The following is a 15,716-nucleotide window of genomic DNA, read 5'->3' on the forward strand; positions in this document are numbered from 1 at the left end:
AGTGACTTTGAACATGTCATTGTTCAAATGGTGCCAGACAGACTGGTCTCATTTCAGAATCTGATGATCTTCTGGGATTTTTCCCGCAATACCACCTGTAGGGTTTCTCTGAATGCACAACAAGTTATAACAGAAGCATAAAGCCTACAGCAGCAGAAATCCACATTAGACACCACTCCTGTCTGCTAAGAATAGGACACTGATGCTACAGTTCGATTGGATGGCCAAAACTAAACAATAAAATATTGGAAAAACGTTGCCTGGCCTTCAGACTAGTCCTGCTCTGTCATTTAGATAATAGGATCATAATCTGGCATAAATAAGATAAAAGAACAGAACAATGCTGCCTTTTATTAACAGGCTTTAGGCTGTTGGTGATGTAAATACATGTGGCGAGTTTTCAAAGAAAGTTAACCAAAAGGAACGGACGAAAGATTTGAGACAACTCGTTTCAGATAAAGAAACAACCAATTATAAGATAAATGAAGATTACTGTGAAATCTGAGTTGTGCATAGCTACTCCAGTAGAGTCAGAATAAAAACACGGAGCAGGACGTGAGCATAATGGCACTCATTTAAAACACCAAGAATTTTTATTCCACAGAGAAAAGAAAAAAAAAAGGCCTTTTTGGCCCTCCACCTAATATAAAATGCACTGATTTCTGTTAAGTAAGGCGCTCCAACCCCCACCCTTTCACTCCCAAAGGCCCATTTCTAGTCAGAAAAACCCTAAACACGTATCTTGAAACGTGTCCAACATTACACTTGTTTCTGGACTTTAATTAATTATTGCAGTTTACAGTTATATGCTGAAAACGTAAAAGCTGGTCCAAAATGCATTCGCTCTGGGGTTTAAAAAAAAAAAAAAGTACTCTTTTGTAAAAACATGACACACAAACAAGATCAAATGAGAACTTCCTTGTGTGGTTCTCACTGTAATTACTTGACTGTCAGCAACTGTGGCCGTGCGGCTCTTTTAGTGCAGCCTGCTTAAAATATTCATTTAATGAGTCTTTCAAAGTGCCGGTCAGTCAGAAGCAGCAGGGTAAATAAGAAATGAGACCAGGGAGTGGGGTAAGGAAGAAAGGCAAGGACAAGAACACATGCACAGAGTAGGATAACCCAAGGACAACATTCAGTGAAATCAGTGGGAATCTTCATGCTGAAGGAGAAGAGAGCAGAGGAGAGGAATATATTTGGGTTAATCATCACCAGTGAGGACTTAAGTCTCTAGAGAGGGAGGAGATGTAAAAAGACAGCCACAAAGACAGCCAGATATAACCACTGTTCGGAACACTTGACTCGTAACAGCGTGAGCCCTACCAGCAGGGAAATGTGGAGTGGGGATTGAAAAGTTTCCTATATCCTATAGATCCTACAGAAGCACAGCATCAAAAAGCAGCCTCTGAGTTTAAGGTGAAGCATGACAGTGGTGGTGCAGAGGGGCTGCATGTATATAGAAATCTAAGTGGATTCCTGAGAGTAATATGATTAAGAAAGCATCATTTTTCCAGTGAAACACCTGAACTTGTAATCTCATTACATGACATTACATAATTACATAATGGGTGAAATACTTCCATATAAACAGAGTGTGAATTGACAGAAAAAGTACCAACACATCTTGAATTATTTACATTTGTAATTGCAGCCACAGTGATTTGATTTCACACTCGGGTTTAAGTCTCATCACTTTAGTTGACTATATCTGCCCTGGTTATGTGACATTGACACAAAGCTCACTGGCCAAAACCAGGTCAGATCACTTCTACTGCATTGCAGGTGAACATCAACCCCCCCCCCCCACACACAGACACACAAGCTCTATCATGATATAATTACATGGCCATACAGGAACCTCTGGCATCCACTGTCCAGAGATCATTGCCAATAAACAAGTCCTATGATTGGCTGGAAGCCTTGCCCAGCAGACCTGCCCTGTATTTCCTGTTGACATGTGTTGGATTGGCATTAACCGTTTGTCGGCTGGAAAAGGGAACGGCAGGGTGGGGTGGTGGGAAGATGTAATGAGAAGCCCGACTACTACTCTATTCATAAATTTGAATGTTCAGTGTGTGAACCAAGTGTTATGACTACAACAACCAACGAATTGTGACACTTTTTGGTTGTAACTAATAGTTTCTTGATAGAGTTCACTGTCCAGTTGACTGCCTGCATCTCAGACACTGCTTCTCTGCTGTGGCTGTCTGAATATCTGCCCATGTGTGTCTGAGAGAAAGAGAGGGAGAGTCAGATGAGTATCCCGTGCTAAAGGCATGTAGGCGTACAGGCGCATGGCCCTCAGCTGCCAAATGCCTGGGGTGCCTTTGCTCTGATGACCCCACCCTCCCCTCAGCTACCATCTCCATCTGCTGATCCTAAACAAACGCTCCTCTTAAGTTGGTGAAACCAGGGCTGTAAACTCACCGACCCTACCTGCTGCCTGAGAAATATTACAACATCATAAAAGGCCTAAACCAAATCCCACTTATAAAGTAGAGCAGCAAGCCATCAGGGCTGCCATAAAGCGTGAATGCAGCAGCAGCCCATGTCACAAAGGTCATGGAGCTATAAAAAGGACTTTGAGTAGAAGTAGTATGCAGCAGCTCTGTTGGCTCTAGCATAGCCCTGCTATTTCACAGAACATGGCTCATCCATTAGTAAGGAGCGCAGCACGGGCCTCGCGCACCGCTCAGTCAGGTCAGATCAGTCACCCTATCAAATGTTGAAGCAGAGAGATTACACTGTGCCTCTGAAAAATGGTGGAAAGCAGCTGCACTGCCCGATAAAGCAGCTGGAGTGAAATTATGCAGAAGTCCAATGATAGCATAATCTATAGGAAGTGTATTTATACTCTGTGTGTCTGTGTATGTGTAACTTTAAGTCTCATTAAACCAATCTCTAGAATTAACTGCTAGCCTCTTGCAGTTAATAGAGGCCGGATAATCTAGGATGGGTTTAATCTCATTAAATGCTGCACAATGCAATAAAATGCAGGCAAAAAATGAGATACAATTACTGTCAAGAATAATGTGACACCACAATTAGAACAATGTTTGTTGCAGTCGACTTCTATTTTTCATAGAAACTTAAATTTTTATAAAAAGCTTGTCTGCAAAGTTTAATATTAGACTATATTTTCGTTACGGCTTAGTAAGAAAGATAAATACAGATGCTCAGATCATATACCCTCTACCACCCTCGTAATGTTTGAAATCAGAAACACATTTGTAATTTCACTGCACAAAATGTTATGAGTTATGAGTGACAGTAGCAATGCTCATTTGTGTCTGATGCCTGCTGGAGCTGGAAATAGTATGCTGAAATACAATGCTAAAAGTGCATCACAACATCATCTCATTTATTTATTACACTGCACTGTTTCCAAGTGTCTGCCTAGTAAAGGAGATGAACACACATGAGTTTAACCTGACTATATAAACATTCAAGTCTAATATTTTCAAACATTATTATTGAATTTTATACCCAGGAGCCTGACCTTTAAGAAGCTCACATAATCGTGAACACACAAAGTATAATTTTTTTAAATTGTCTGCATACGGCACTGATACTTTAACAATGGTTTGGTAAGAAAATTAACATCTACAAACTGACAAGCCGAACTGAGGGTAACATTTGGGAGAGAAGGCAGATAAGGACAGACATTTCAGGATCAAGCCCTCTGCTTCATGCCTGTTAAAATGCCTTTTCTACCACACTCAACATTTTAACACACAATCCGTTGGTGAGCGTATGTCAAGGCAGGGTAACAGTCAAGTGACAGTGTGGTGCCACCTGGCAGGGCCACGGCAGTGGTTCTCCAGTTACGAGGCTGCAAGGGCAGCAGGAGATTTACACTGGGCAAGTGGTGGTGTAAATTGCCACGGCGACCACAGTGGTGCTCGACTGGCTTTGGTGGCAAAGGCATTTAGCCTTGGCTTTGGCTTAAGTCATTACTGGCTGAGTAGCATGTGACACTAATTACGGTGGTTACAGAGTCTATGTTATTCAGAAGAAACAAAATCCCAATATATAGAAAAACCTTTTCACTTTACATTATTATACAAGCCAGTATTTGAAGACTGACTGATTTATTGATACGCCCATATTATCCTGCAACACATGCAGCAGAATATGAATTGCAGCTAAACAACTAAACAAGATGGTTTCAAGATAAGTAGTGTGTATAGGGTTGGTTATCAGTGATGCCTGCTCTGTTCTCTGCTGTGCTGAGTTTTACTTCTCTTCTGCCCGCCTTTGCTTTTCACATTTGCATGTATGCATGTAGAGGGCAGGAAGATCCCAGAATAGCGCATACAGCTAAATAGAAATTACTGCAGCTGAAAATAGCTTCGACTTTAATGGTCCTGACTGATTTACGTTGAACTCTTTGGACTTGATTTAAAGACAATTACTGCTACGATCTTTCCTGCAGTCGTATATAGGGCACACGAACAATACTCTACAATTTGTTCTCCAGGGGTTCCTCAACACAACTCAGAAACAGGGTAGTGTAAAAGGTGAACCAGTGTTGAGCAAACCTACTGTATGACTGTCACATCACCATACCAGTGCTGTTTCTACTGCTGCTAGGGCTTTTCCAGCTTCCTCCATTTCTTATAAACAGACATGATTTATAAGAAATTAAAAGTTTGTCCTATGAAGTGGCATCTGAGAAGGAAACCAAATTTTGCTGCTACATTTTGCTTATATAACTGTCTACACTACAGGTGGGGGTGGTGACCACTGGGACAGAGAAGCTATGAACAACTTAGTCATTTTTGAATGGTTGCAAATTGTACTTTTAGCTCATGAATTAACAGTTAAATATCGAAACAGTGGTGTTGTTTGAGATCACACTTTGGCTCCCATGGAAGCTGTGATTCAATAGAACTGGATGCATATGTGATATAACACTGAAATAAGTTGTGCTCACCTCTTGCAGATAACTTTTTGGTGTTGATTATTTTAGCAGCATACTCCTGTCCTGTGCACAGCTTAACACATCTGCGCACCACTGAAAATGCTCCCCTGGAAAACACAGAAAAAAAACCCATTGACTAACATTTCATGCATGGTTATCATAGGACAACTCTATCAGAAAAAAAAAAACTAACAGCTGAAACAACACTTCATTTCTTTATCATAAATTAACAAGTTGAGACCATTGTTCTCTTGCAAATTCTTGAGTGGTTATGGACCTTGGATAATAATGAGCATGGTGAAGGTTTTGCTGAGTGAACAAATTTGCACACAACTTTGCAGAATGAGCATTTTTCAGACTCAGAACATAACAGAACTGATAACACTTTTCATGTTCACCGTGGACACATTAAACACTTTGCTGCTTAGTTAATAAGATCCCATGAGATCTCCAGTCAGGATACAAGTAATGCGAACACATGTGGGATGTCGAAAGGTAAATTGGTAAAATGTAAGAGCTAAACTGGTCTCTCAAACACATTAGATGTAGAGTCACATAGCCCATATTATCAGCCAACACTAGCCCATCACGGATATATCAATATCAATATTATGTTGTTTGATATGCATGAATATGATTTTCTTTTTGTCAGGACATAAAGCTTAAAATTTGTTTCACTTACAACCGTGTTTCCAACTGTCTTGTACCTGGAACCCATAGAGACCTGCTGGTGTAGTTTGTGTTCTTATTCCTGCGTTATATGTTTTATTTCTTTGTTTTGTAATGTACCAAATGTTTTCAGTGGGTGACAGGTCTGGACTATGGGCAGGTCTCCTATTGTGACATTTAAGCATGATGTCTTTGCACCTTATGTTTTGTACCTTCAAATACTGTCGGTCTTACTTTAATCCAAAATAAATAAATAAATAAATAGCAAAAAGTAAATAAGCAGAATATTCCCCTCAAAACTAATGATAATACATTTTAAAAAATGAGAGAGAGCGAAAAAGAGAACGACCATCTGTAGGACACCACATGTCGCCCCAATACCTGAATGTTTTTCACTGCGCCGTCACAGATGTTTAGAATTTGTTTTTTTCCTTTTAGATCCACCAGTATAAATTAACACACAATATATTTGACATACCAGATTCAAAAGTTCAGTATTGTTTAGGCACGTTTAGTCAAACACAAAATCAAATCATAATACTGTATTGTGTTATTGAAAGGTCTTTACCTTATAATATAAAGTGCCTTTAGACAACTGTTGTTGTGATTTGGAGTTATATAAATCAAATTAAACTGAATGAAAGCTGAATTACTGCCAACTCATCTAAACCTTCGTTTTAGTGTCCAAAGCCAAATTTTGCTATTACATCTATGCATTTCTGCAAAATATAACCATTAATTTCAATAAACGCTCAACCAAAAACAAATGTTTGAATATACTTATACAAACCAAGGCTGGACAAGACTACACAGTCCTGTCCAGCCTTGGTTTTGATTTAGTTGGGTGTGAAACAGTCTGATGTTGAATGGTGACACTAGTCAGCCTTCACACTGGGATAGTTACAGACAGCCAACAAAGTCAGTGCCAAAGGTGAAGGCCAGCTGACCTGACACTGGGGTAAACTTCTATATAAAAGGCACAAACTCTAGAATACAAAGGGCATTTCATCACTTTTTCAACAACAAGCTGAAGTGCATTTAATGCCCCAACGTCAAGGTCATTACTGTCAATCAGAATTCTGATAAAGAATCAACTCGCCTGAAGCAAAAAACTCACTAGTCACACACACAAACAAACACATATGCTACTGACACCAAACTCCACAGCTGTGCTTGGAAAGTTCATACTCCATGAGGTAAGTATCTAACGTCTGGACTAAATATGCTTTAACACACATAGACGGTTAAATGGGGTAACAGGTCATGAATCACAACTGTGGTCTGACATCCAGAAAGTTGACATGGAGAGATTTAAACATGCCTAAACTATTTTTGAGGGAAAAACACTGGTGCCTGCAGAAGTGAAGGGTTTTGTAACTGGATAAGTTTGAGCTTCTGGTATGCTGTTACAGTCTCCCTCTGATGTGGAAGAATTAAATACTGTATGATGTGTAAATCTATACTTAGGTTTCAAGCCTAACTGAGACAAACAACAAAAAATTTGTTTAAAAAGTCTTCAAAAGTCTTTCAAAAGCCTTTGTGCTGTTACAGACTTCTTTTTAGCAGCTGTGCAGCAGAAGGACAAACACAAGCTACACTCAAGCCTCTGCGATTGTTCACGTTATTGTTCTTCAAGCTGTTTAGCTTGTTATCTGTGTTCTAATTGAGATCAATTTGACCAATTTAAGCAATGATGTGCATTACTTCTGTGCAAGAACAAACACAGAAGCATTATCTAACCAGGAGCCAGTGTTCAGCACACCTCAATCGGTGCTGTGGTGTTTCTATTAAAACAAGCCTGGCAATATTTGTAACAAACGGGCTAAGCACACTAAAGCAAAAGGACCGAGCTTAAATGTCACAAGTCCTGCTAAGAAAGTGACACCAGCAGAGAGTGAGCACACAATCATTAGCTCTCCTCAGATGTTGGATTAGTATTACAAAGTTCCAGAGAGTGTTACCGTAAGGATGCCAAGCCACTCACACCTGCACTCCTTCCTCCAAGCTTTAGGTGCCTGGGTGAATAATAAGATGGGCCTACAGAAAAAGCTTTTTGCATACCGGGGGGTGCAGCTTAGTCCCTCATGCACCCAGAGCTTCAAAGCCGGTAGTTTCTGGTAGAAGTTGAGATTTATCTCAACACAGCGAAACCAATGCATTTGATAAGTTACAGTCTTTGTAATGTCTTTTTTCTTTTCCAAATCAACAGCCGGCACCATAGAATGAAATCTCATAGGGTTCAGGAGGCATTGGAGCTACGCTGGCATAATGATCCCTGCGAACAGTATTTATTACTTATGGGATGAAAAGAGAATGGGAAGGATGCAGTGTTGTAAATTAGTCTGAGCCCCGTGTCTTCTACAAGCAGTCAGTCACATAGACGATGACTCTGTCTATTTATGCTCGCTCAATAACAATAACCCACCAAGGAAACAGGACTTGAGTATATACACTCCCCTCCTGTAAGTGAAGACTCTGAAGAATTCATAGATTGCACTTCACTATGGATGGCAGCCGTGGCTAGATTAGCTTCACAGCAGTTGCAGTGCATGAAATTGAAATGGCGACCTAGATTCATGACTTAAAAATATTCATATAAACTAATCACTAATTTACCTCTCTGCTACAAGTCCCTGCATTAAGTGTGCTTTGTAAAACCCATCATCACCACGATATGGTAAAATACCAGATATGCTTTTTATCTAACTTTCTGTTTCTCATTATCAATCACAGATAAAACTGGCTCAAAAAGATGGCAGTTAAGTTAGCAAGGACTGAATGTAAATATTCAAAATCAAAGGCTTCTAGTGACGCATCTTTTCAGTTCCTTTTATTAATCCTTCAATGAATCTTGACTTTTTCTTGACATATTTGCATATTAGGTGCGTATTTTACCAGCCTTTGAAGAGAGACATCAAATGAGCTGTCACAAACACCTGTTAACACTCCAAATGTACAAAATAGTACTATGCCGTCATGTTTAAAAAGTCTCTCCGCACCTATGAATAATCATGCTCTCTTTCCACAGGCCTGTAAATAATATAAATCTAGGACAACACGTAATAGATTAAAAGAATACTTTAACATGGCTCGTTTTCCATTGTTTTTAAATAGATTAAAGATTCAAGCCAACAAAGTCCAAGAAAAACACGATTTCCATGTTTATACATCATCATGCAACAGCTAATAAAACTTAAAGAAAAATATCTTTCATTATATAATCTTTGGAACACGGAGGTGGATTACATTAGAGCAGGGACGTCAAACTCATTTTACATCGAGGGCCACATACAGCCCACTTTGATCGTAAGTGGGCCAGACCAGTGAAACTCCCCTTTCTGTCTGTGTAAAGAAGATTAACTAAACATTTATTCACTGAGAGATCTTAACATAAGAAAACGAAGTGCAATTTCAACAGCACATCTCAATTTTTCAACATCATAAAGAAATGCTGCTGTAGTAAATTAAATAAATCTGTCAGCACCACTTAAATGAAAGAAATGCAGTTTTGTTTCTATTCTGTCAGAGCCACAAAGCTAACACAACATTAACTGCACTTCACTCCAGATAACTTGGCTGTTTCTGTGTTCTCATTGAAGTTGTCATCACTGTGGTGGCTGAATAAACAGCATTAGGCAAATCAAGCTAGCAGTACATAACGAGTGATATGAATGATAATCAAATAATGCCAGTACAAGATGCATGACGGGCTGCAGCAACAAAGTAAACAATAGACACAGAAGGATGATTTGAAATTGTCCCCTTTACTCCTTTGCCCCGTGCCAAGTGTAGATCACCTACTGTAATGAAATCACCAAAAGTTTTGTTTGCCTCTATATTAATTTTTTTTATCTCTCATAATCATCGTGATTAAATTGTGATTATTTAAAATGAGTACTGATTAACCAAATTGAATCCCTTCAGCCTTCAGAACTGCCTTAATTCTTGGTGGCATAGATTAGACAAGGTGGTGGAAACAGTCCTCAGATATTTTGGTCACGGTGGCATCACAGGTGGACATCAATGATGCAAATCCCCCGCTCCACCACATCCCAATGGAGCTATCTTGGATTCTGATCTGGTGGCTGTGGAGGCCATTTGACCACACTCAGCTCATCGTCACATTCAAGAAAGCAGTTTGAAATTATCTGAGCTGCACTGACATGGTGCACCATCCTGCTGGAAGCAGCTGTCAGAAGATGGGTACACTGTGGTCCCAGAGTGGTGGAAGTGGTCAGCAACAATACTCAGATAGCCTGTGGCATTTAAAGGATGCTCAGATGGTACTAAGGTGCCCAGAGTATGCCAAGAAAATATGCCCCTGCTCCATTACACAATTACTGAACTGTTAATATGAGTCGGGATGGATCCATGCTTCCATGTTGTTTACACCAAATTCTAAACCTAACGTCTGAATGTTACAAGAGAAACTGAGACTCATCAGACCAGCCAGAAGTTTTCCAGTCAGTTGTGAACTGTAGCCTCAGTTTCCTCTTCTTAGCTGGTTAGACTGGAACTCTGTGTCTGCCCATCTACTTCGAGTCCAACATGTTGTGCGTTCCAAGGTTCAGAGGTTGTAACAAGCGGTCATTTGAGTTGCTGTAGCCTTTCTGTCAACTCAAAAGCACTTGTTCATTCTCTTCTGCCCTCAGGCATCAACAAAGCATTTTCATCCAGAGGAATCCCGTTCACTAGATATTTTCTCTTATTCGGACCATCTTCTGTAAACCCTAGAGGTGACTATGCCCAGTTTCAACTGCAAGCGTAATTCAAGTAGCTGCCATGTGATTGGCTGATTAAACATTTGGGCAGGTGAACAAGTGTACCTAACAAAGTGGCTGGTGTGTAGAATTCCAATTAAATACGAAAATATAACAAAATTGATACATAACAACTAAACTAAACATGCTTCTGGGAAGAAGCAACAGCCACTGCTGGACAGGAAAGTGTGTGTTGGGTCATTAAATGACTAGAAAATGAGAGCATCGATGCAAAACAATTAATTTGTATTTTTTTTTTTAAATCACGAATAATTTGTTTTTTATAATTACGGGACACCACAACCATAACTTAAAATAACATTTAATGAACTGCCCAGCCCTTTTAAGGGCTACACACTACACACCGTGTGTCATGTTCAAAGATTAGGTTCAGACATATTACATACCTATTCCCTTCCCTCCATCTGTTATTATACACAGAAGTATTTAGTTACACAAATAATGAAACAATATGAGTTCAGTTTCCGTATTTAGTACTTTTAATTCCCTATGGTATCAAAACTTTCCACAACTACAATAGTACCTAGAATATATTTTGCATATGCACTGCCATATGATTGTTTTTTCCTACAGTATGATAACGTATGATTCCTATGGTTTTGACAGATCGGCTTTTATCGGATGGATTTTTTTTTTTTTTTTTTTTTGCTTGCTGCTGCACTGCAGAATATCTTAGCTGGTGTAATCTGCCACCATAGTGCTGCAAAAAAAATGTCTTCTAGGGAAAAAAGGCTGTTTGTTCATATAAAGGTTAGTAAAGCACACACACTTCAAACCAATGCAATAAAACAGGACAAAATGGTCAATCGAGATGCAGTCTTAAAGGGTTTTCTGATCGGATATTTATTGCATAGCTTTGCAGAAGACAGGAATTTGATATTTGGTCATACCCGCAACTGTCATATGTGAAACCCTTAGTTTTTCTCTGTAAACTTCGACTCTCCGTCTTCAAAAAAGAAAAAAAAGCGTGCAACTGCACTTTCCATAAACCGCAGATGTCTTCTTTTCATCTGTGGTTCAAATGGTTACACCACAGGACTCTGCTGACACCCCACGTTTCTCCGTGTTTCACCGTGAAACGAGCGAACTCGTCAAAAACGTTGCAACGTTTTTGCAAATATTGTTGCCTCTGACGTCCGTTTCTCGTGATGATCAGGAAACAAACAAAACACTTGGTGAGCTTAAACAGAGAGGGGGGGGGGGGGGTGTACTTTGAGAGCTGTCATCCCCGAAAAGGCGCACACACACGCGCACCATCAGAGCGCGCACACGCTCAACACTGCTGGCCTGCAGACTCGCTCAGCTCTGCACTGCCTGGAAACCTGCCCTCCTCCTACATTTCAACTACACTACACTTTCTAGCAGACAGCTGTACCGCAAACATGCACAACTAAAATAATAAATACGTCAATTTTGACAGAGAAACAGCGACAGATACTCACTTCCCCAGCTCCTCGTACAGCTGATATTCATCTGTGAATCGCGTACAGGTTGTCGTGGCCATGTCTCTCCCCTGTCTCTCGCTTCTTCTTGTTAATGAACTCCGAAGATTCGCGGTTAGTTCGGGCTGAATGTGCGTAAAAAAAGTGCAGGTCCGCCCAACAGCGAGACGGCCGGTGGAGTGGAGAAGTGCCTTTTAGGAGGCGCCGAGTGACGGAGGGTTTGATATAAAGAGCCGAGGAAGCCTGGGTGGGTGTTCACTCTATCTCTCTTTCTCTCTCCCTCCCTCTCTCTGACAGCTACCGCGCTCTGCGCTCCTATAAACAAGCCAGTTGAGCTACGACATGCCACTTCCTTTTGCGATTTTCACAATAAAAGCTTTGACATTGTCTACGTTCAAAAAAGAAAAAGTTGCAACCTTTGGTTTTCTATTAAACGGCCATTTATTTAGCCTAAGCACTGCCTTAGCATTTTTTCCCTGACCAGCCAACTAAGTGCATAAAGTTGGTTTTATATACATTTTTTAAACAAGATGCCAGTTCATGCAATGGTAAGAACAAACTGACTGGAGTATTTGCATGAGTTAAATGATATTATACTCAGCTATATTTCCATTAAAAATTATTTGAGAAAGAATGTTTCCAGGATTCAATTCAGTTCAATTCAGTTTTATTTATACAGCGCCAAATCACAACAACAATAGCCGCAAGGAGCTTTATATTGTAAGGTAGACCCTACAATAATACATACAGAGAAAAACCCAACAATCATATGACCCCCTGTGAGCAAGCACTTTGGCTACAGTGTCACAATGTTTTGTTTTGGGGTTTTTTTTGTCTCTGCTGCTGTTTGGAAGCAGTCTGGCAGAGATTTTAAATGTCCCATATTTGGGCACCAGTTTAGCTCACTGGTTGAGCAGGTACTCATATGTCCTATAGTTAAAACAAGGTTGAAGTTTGACCCCAGTTCTTTGCTGTGTCTCTTACTCTGTTCCCTGTCTAGTCTTCACTGCTAACCTGTCTATAAAGGGAAAAAATGCTCTACTGCTACTTCCTGTGTCCCTTCACCCTCAGAGGAGAACATTACATTTGGGTTTTCTGCACCTTATACACCTCATCATTCTGCTCTGCATAGACCTGTTGCATCCCATGCATCCAAAACAGGACCATAGGGCTCAGGTGGTTATGTCACCAGTACCACAGAAACAATTAAATTGTTTATGTTAATGCTGTTCATAATATTATTTATGAAGACCCTAAAATACTACAGTTCTTCCTGGTGTGCAGGAAGAACTCCCTTTTAACAGGAAGACTCCTTCGGACGGACCGAAGAGTCAGGAAGGGGTATCGTTTTGTGGTTGTGTCTGTTTGAGTAGGTATTTTTCCAACATACTCCCATGCAGTTCTCTGAAAACACAACAGTGTGTAGTGGTGTTTGTAGTCTGAATACTTATTTGTTGAAAGGTGGAACCAGAGCAGGGAGAGGAATCAGGTTTTCCCCCATTCCAGAGTCCTCCGTGATTGGAAGAAACATGAAAAAACATCAAAGATAGACAAAAAAAAATACAGTAATCCATTGTTTTAACAATCAGTTTCTGTGGCTGATGGACCAACAACAGAACAAGAGAGACAGCAAGACCAGTTGTACCATATACTTTGGACACAGCCTCCATCTGGCAACAAATGCTCTCTGCAGGCGATCAAACTATCCTTAGCTGTCTGTCAATATAATGCCAACAGAGAACCGTGTTCAGCACCCATATATGTAACCAGCTGAGGGCAAGGGGAAAAAGAATATAAAGTAGAATAGCAAAGAGACAGGAAAGAAAAATTAAAGGATGTTTTACACTAACCTGGTTCACCTCTAATAAGCTTATATAGAAAAAAAAGGTCTAATGTTAAAAGTAGAGAGGGTCTGTCTTTTTCCCGAGCCCAAACTGGGAGCTGGATCCAGAGGAGAGGTGAAGGCTCTGTCTCCTGTTCTATTTTTGGAAACTCTAGGAGCCACATGTAAGTCTGCAGTGCAAGAGCAAAGAGCACTGTTAGCATAAATTGGCACGATGTGGAAAAAAAGGATTTAAAAGGGAGAAAATGAAGAGAAGCTAATATTGGGAGAACCATGACTTCTCTTTCCAGTGTTTGTTAGCACTCTTTCAGCAGCATTTTCAATCAGCTAAAAGCTTTTTAGAAGTTAACATATTTTTTGATTCCTACACATTTTCCAAGCTGATGATTCCTATTGGTATATTACCACAAGTGGAAGATTCCAGTCGGTGGAAAAGCACAAATGGAAAATATCACTAGCAAACAGCCATTGTTTCCATGAAATGGGTTGTATGCTGAAATTATTTTTTTTCATGTTATTTTACAGTCTTATGAGAATAAAAGCATTTTAGCTATTTGAAAAAGAAGAGTGCCCAGAGTTATTTGATTTTTAAACATTGCTACTGACTATTGACTGGTTCACCTAAAATATTAAAGCTCACCCGAAAAGTGGGATAAGCCTGGCTAAGGGCTAGGCTATATAACCACATGGACCCTTTTCCAGCAGGAAGAACTGATCAGAAATTCATTACTTACAAAAAATAATTTTGAGGCTTTTTGAAAAAATGTGCATTATAGTGAGAAAATAAGAGAAAATGCAAATTTGCCTTTAGAAAATAATACCATTATATAATATGATAAAAGTTGTAATACCATAACGTTATCGTCACTGTTTCCTTTTTTTTTTTTACTGAAAATCAGAAAAGAGTACTGACTATATATTTTGATACTAAGTCCTGACAGCAAAGATTATCTTGGGGTTGTAATGCTCCTGGTGGTTAAAATCAGCAATACAGCTATATTCTCTCTGCATGCATTTAAGTGTGTATTTGGAGCAATTTGAATATGTGATGTTCAATCTTTGAAATACTTGAAGATGATGCACAGCCTACATTTCCTCATTCTTTATCTAAAAAAAATAAGTTAGAAATTTTGTATTTGGTATTATTTTGTATTGTCATTCATTAATATTTGGAGGCGCTCAGTATAGTCTCTATATCGACGTGTGTGCATAAACCACTCCTCTCACCATCGCTTTGGTCATGCCACCACATCAGGACTATTTTTTAGCTGCATGCAAAGTGACAGAAAACAGAGCTGGGTAGCATATAATTTATCCTTAAATCTAATAATTTTATTCATGCACCTTTGTGAAGATTAGTAATTAAATGTCATAGTTCACCTATCTTATCCAAATGAGTGCATCCGTCTTTATTTTCGTCTAAGAAACGATGTTGGATTCTATTATGAAAACAGCAATAATGAATTTCCGGTCTCGTGCTGATCAGCTCGGCTAAATTGACGCAGTCAACTTGAGTTGGTTCGCGGCTTCCTGAGCGGCAGCGGAGCTTCGACTCTTTGTCGCTCTCTGGTGGACAAACAGTCCAACGGCAAGCGCGACAACGTAATCGAACACACCTCCCGCCAGCTTGGTGCGTATTTCCAAATAGGGGCAAATATGAGAGAGCTTGTTTCTGCTGTCAAAACGTGCCGCTATGTGTGCAGTAAATAAAAGTTTTCTCTTCAAGTTTGAGGAAGAGTTACATCAGCATCTTCGTGACTTCCTCAAAACAACAAATATGTGTCAAGTAATGGACACAGCTGTGCAGGAAATATAATAAAAACTCATTAAGTATGAAAAAGTGCAAAACTGTATTTAGTACTGGCTACTTTAATGTTAAGCGTATGTAAAAGTACTTTTACTAAAGTGTTCTACCTCAGTATATATTTCATAGCTTATTTCTAAAGCGCAGTTTTGGCACTTTAACTTAGGTAAAGGATCTGAATACCTTCTTTACCACATTGTTTTTATTTTAAATTTTGTTACTTATTTGTGAGGATTCAGATTATCCACAGCTT

General features: G+C 39.6%; 1 protein-coding gene across 32 annotated transcripts in view; it reads right to left on the reverse strand.

The window, feature by feature from the left end:
* The window catches only part of camk2b1 (calcium/calmodulin-dependent protein kinase (CaM kinase) II beta 1), an 80,941-nt gene extending 68,838 nt beyond the window's left edge, over positions 1-12,103 (reverse strand). For all 32 annotated transcript variants that reach the window (XM_076891151.1, XM_076891148.1, XM_076891145.1 and 29 more), the window contains exons 1-2: positions 11,817-12,103; positions 4,937-5,031 (exon numbers count right to left, since the gene is read on the reverse strand). In XM_076891151.1, the coding sequence (XP_076747266.1) occupies positions 4,937-5,031; positions 11,817-11,878 (157 nt within the window). In that variant the 5' untranslated portion in view covers positions 11,879-12,103. The remainder of the gene's footprint in view (positions 1-4,936; positions 5,032-11,816) is intronic.
* Between the last annotated feature and the right edge of the window lie 3,613 nt (positions 12,104-15,716).

This window comes from Maylandia zebra, linkage group LG12, assembly GCF_041146795.1.
Source record: "Maylandia zebra isolate NMK-2024a linkage group LG12, Mzebra_GT3a, whole genome shotgun sequence".
Classification (NCBI taxonomy): domain Eukaryota; kingdom Metazoa; phylum Chordata; class Actinopteri; order Cichliformes; family Cichlidae; genus Maylandia; species Maylandia zebra.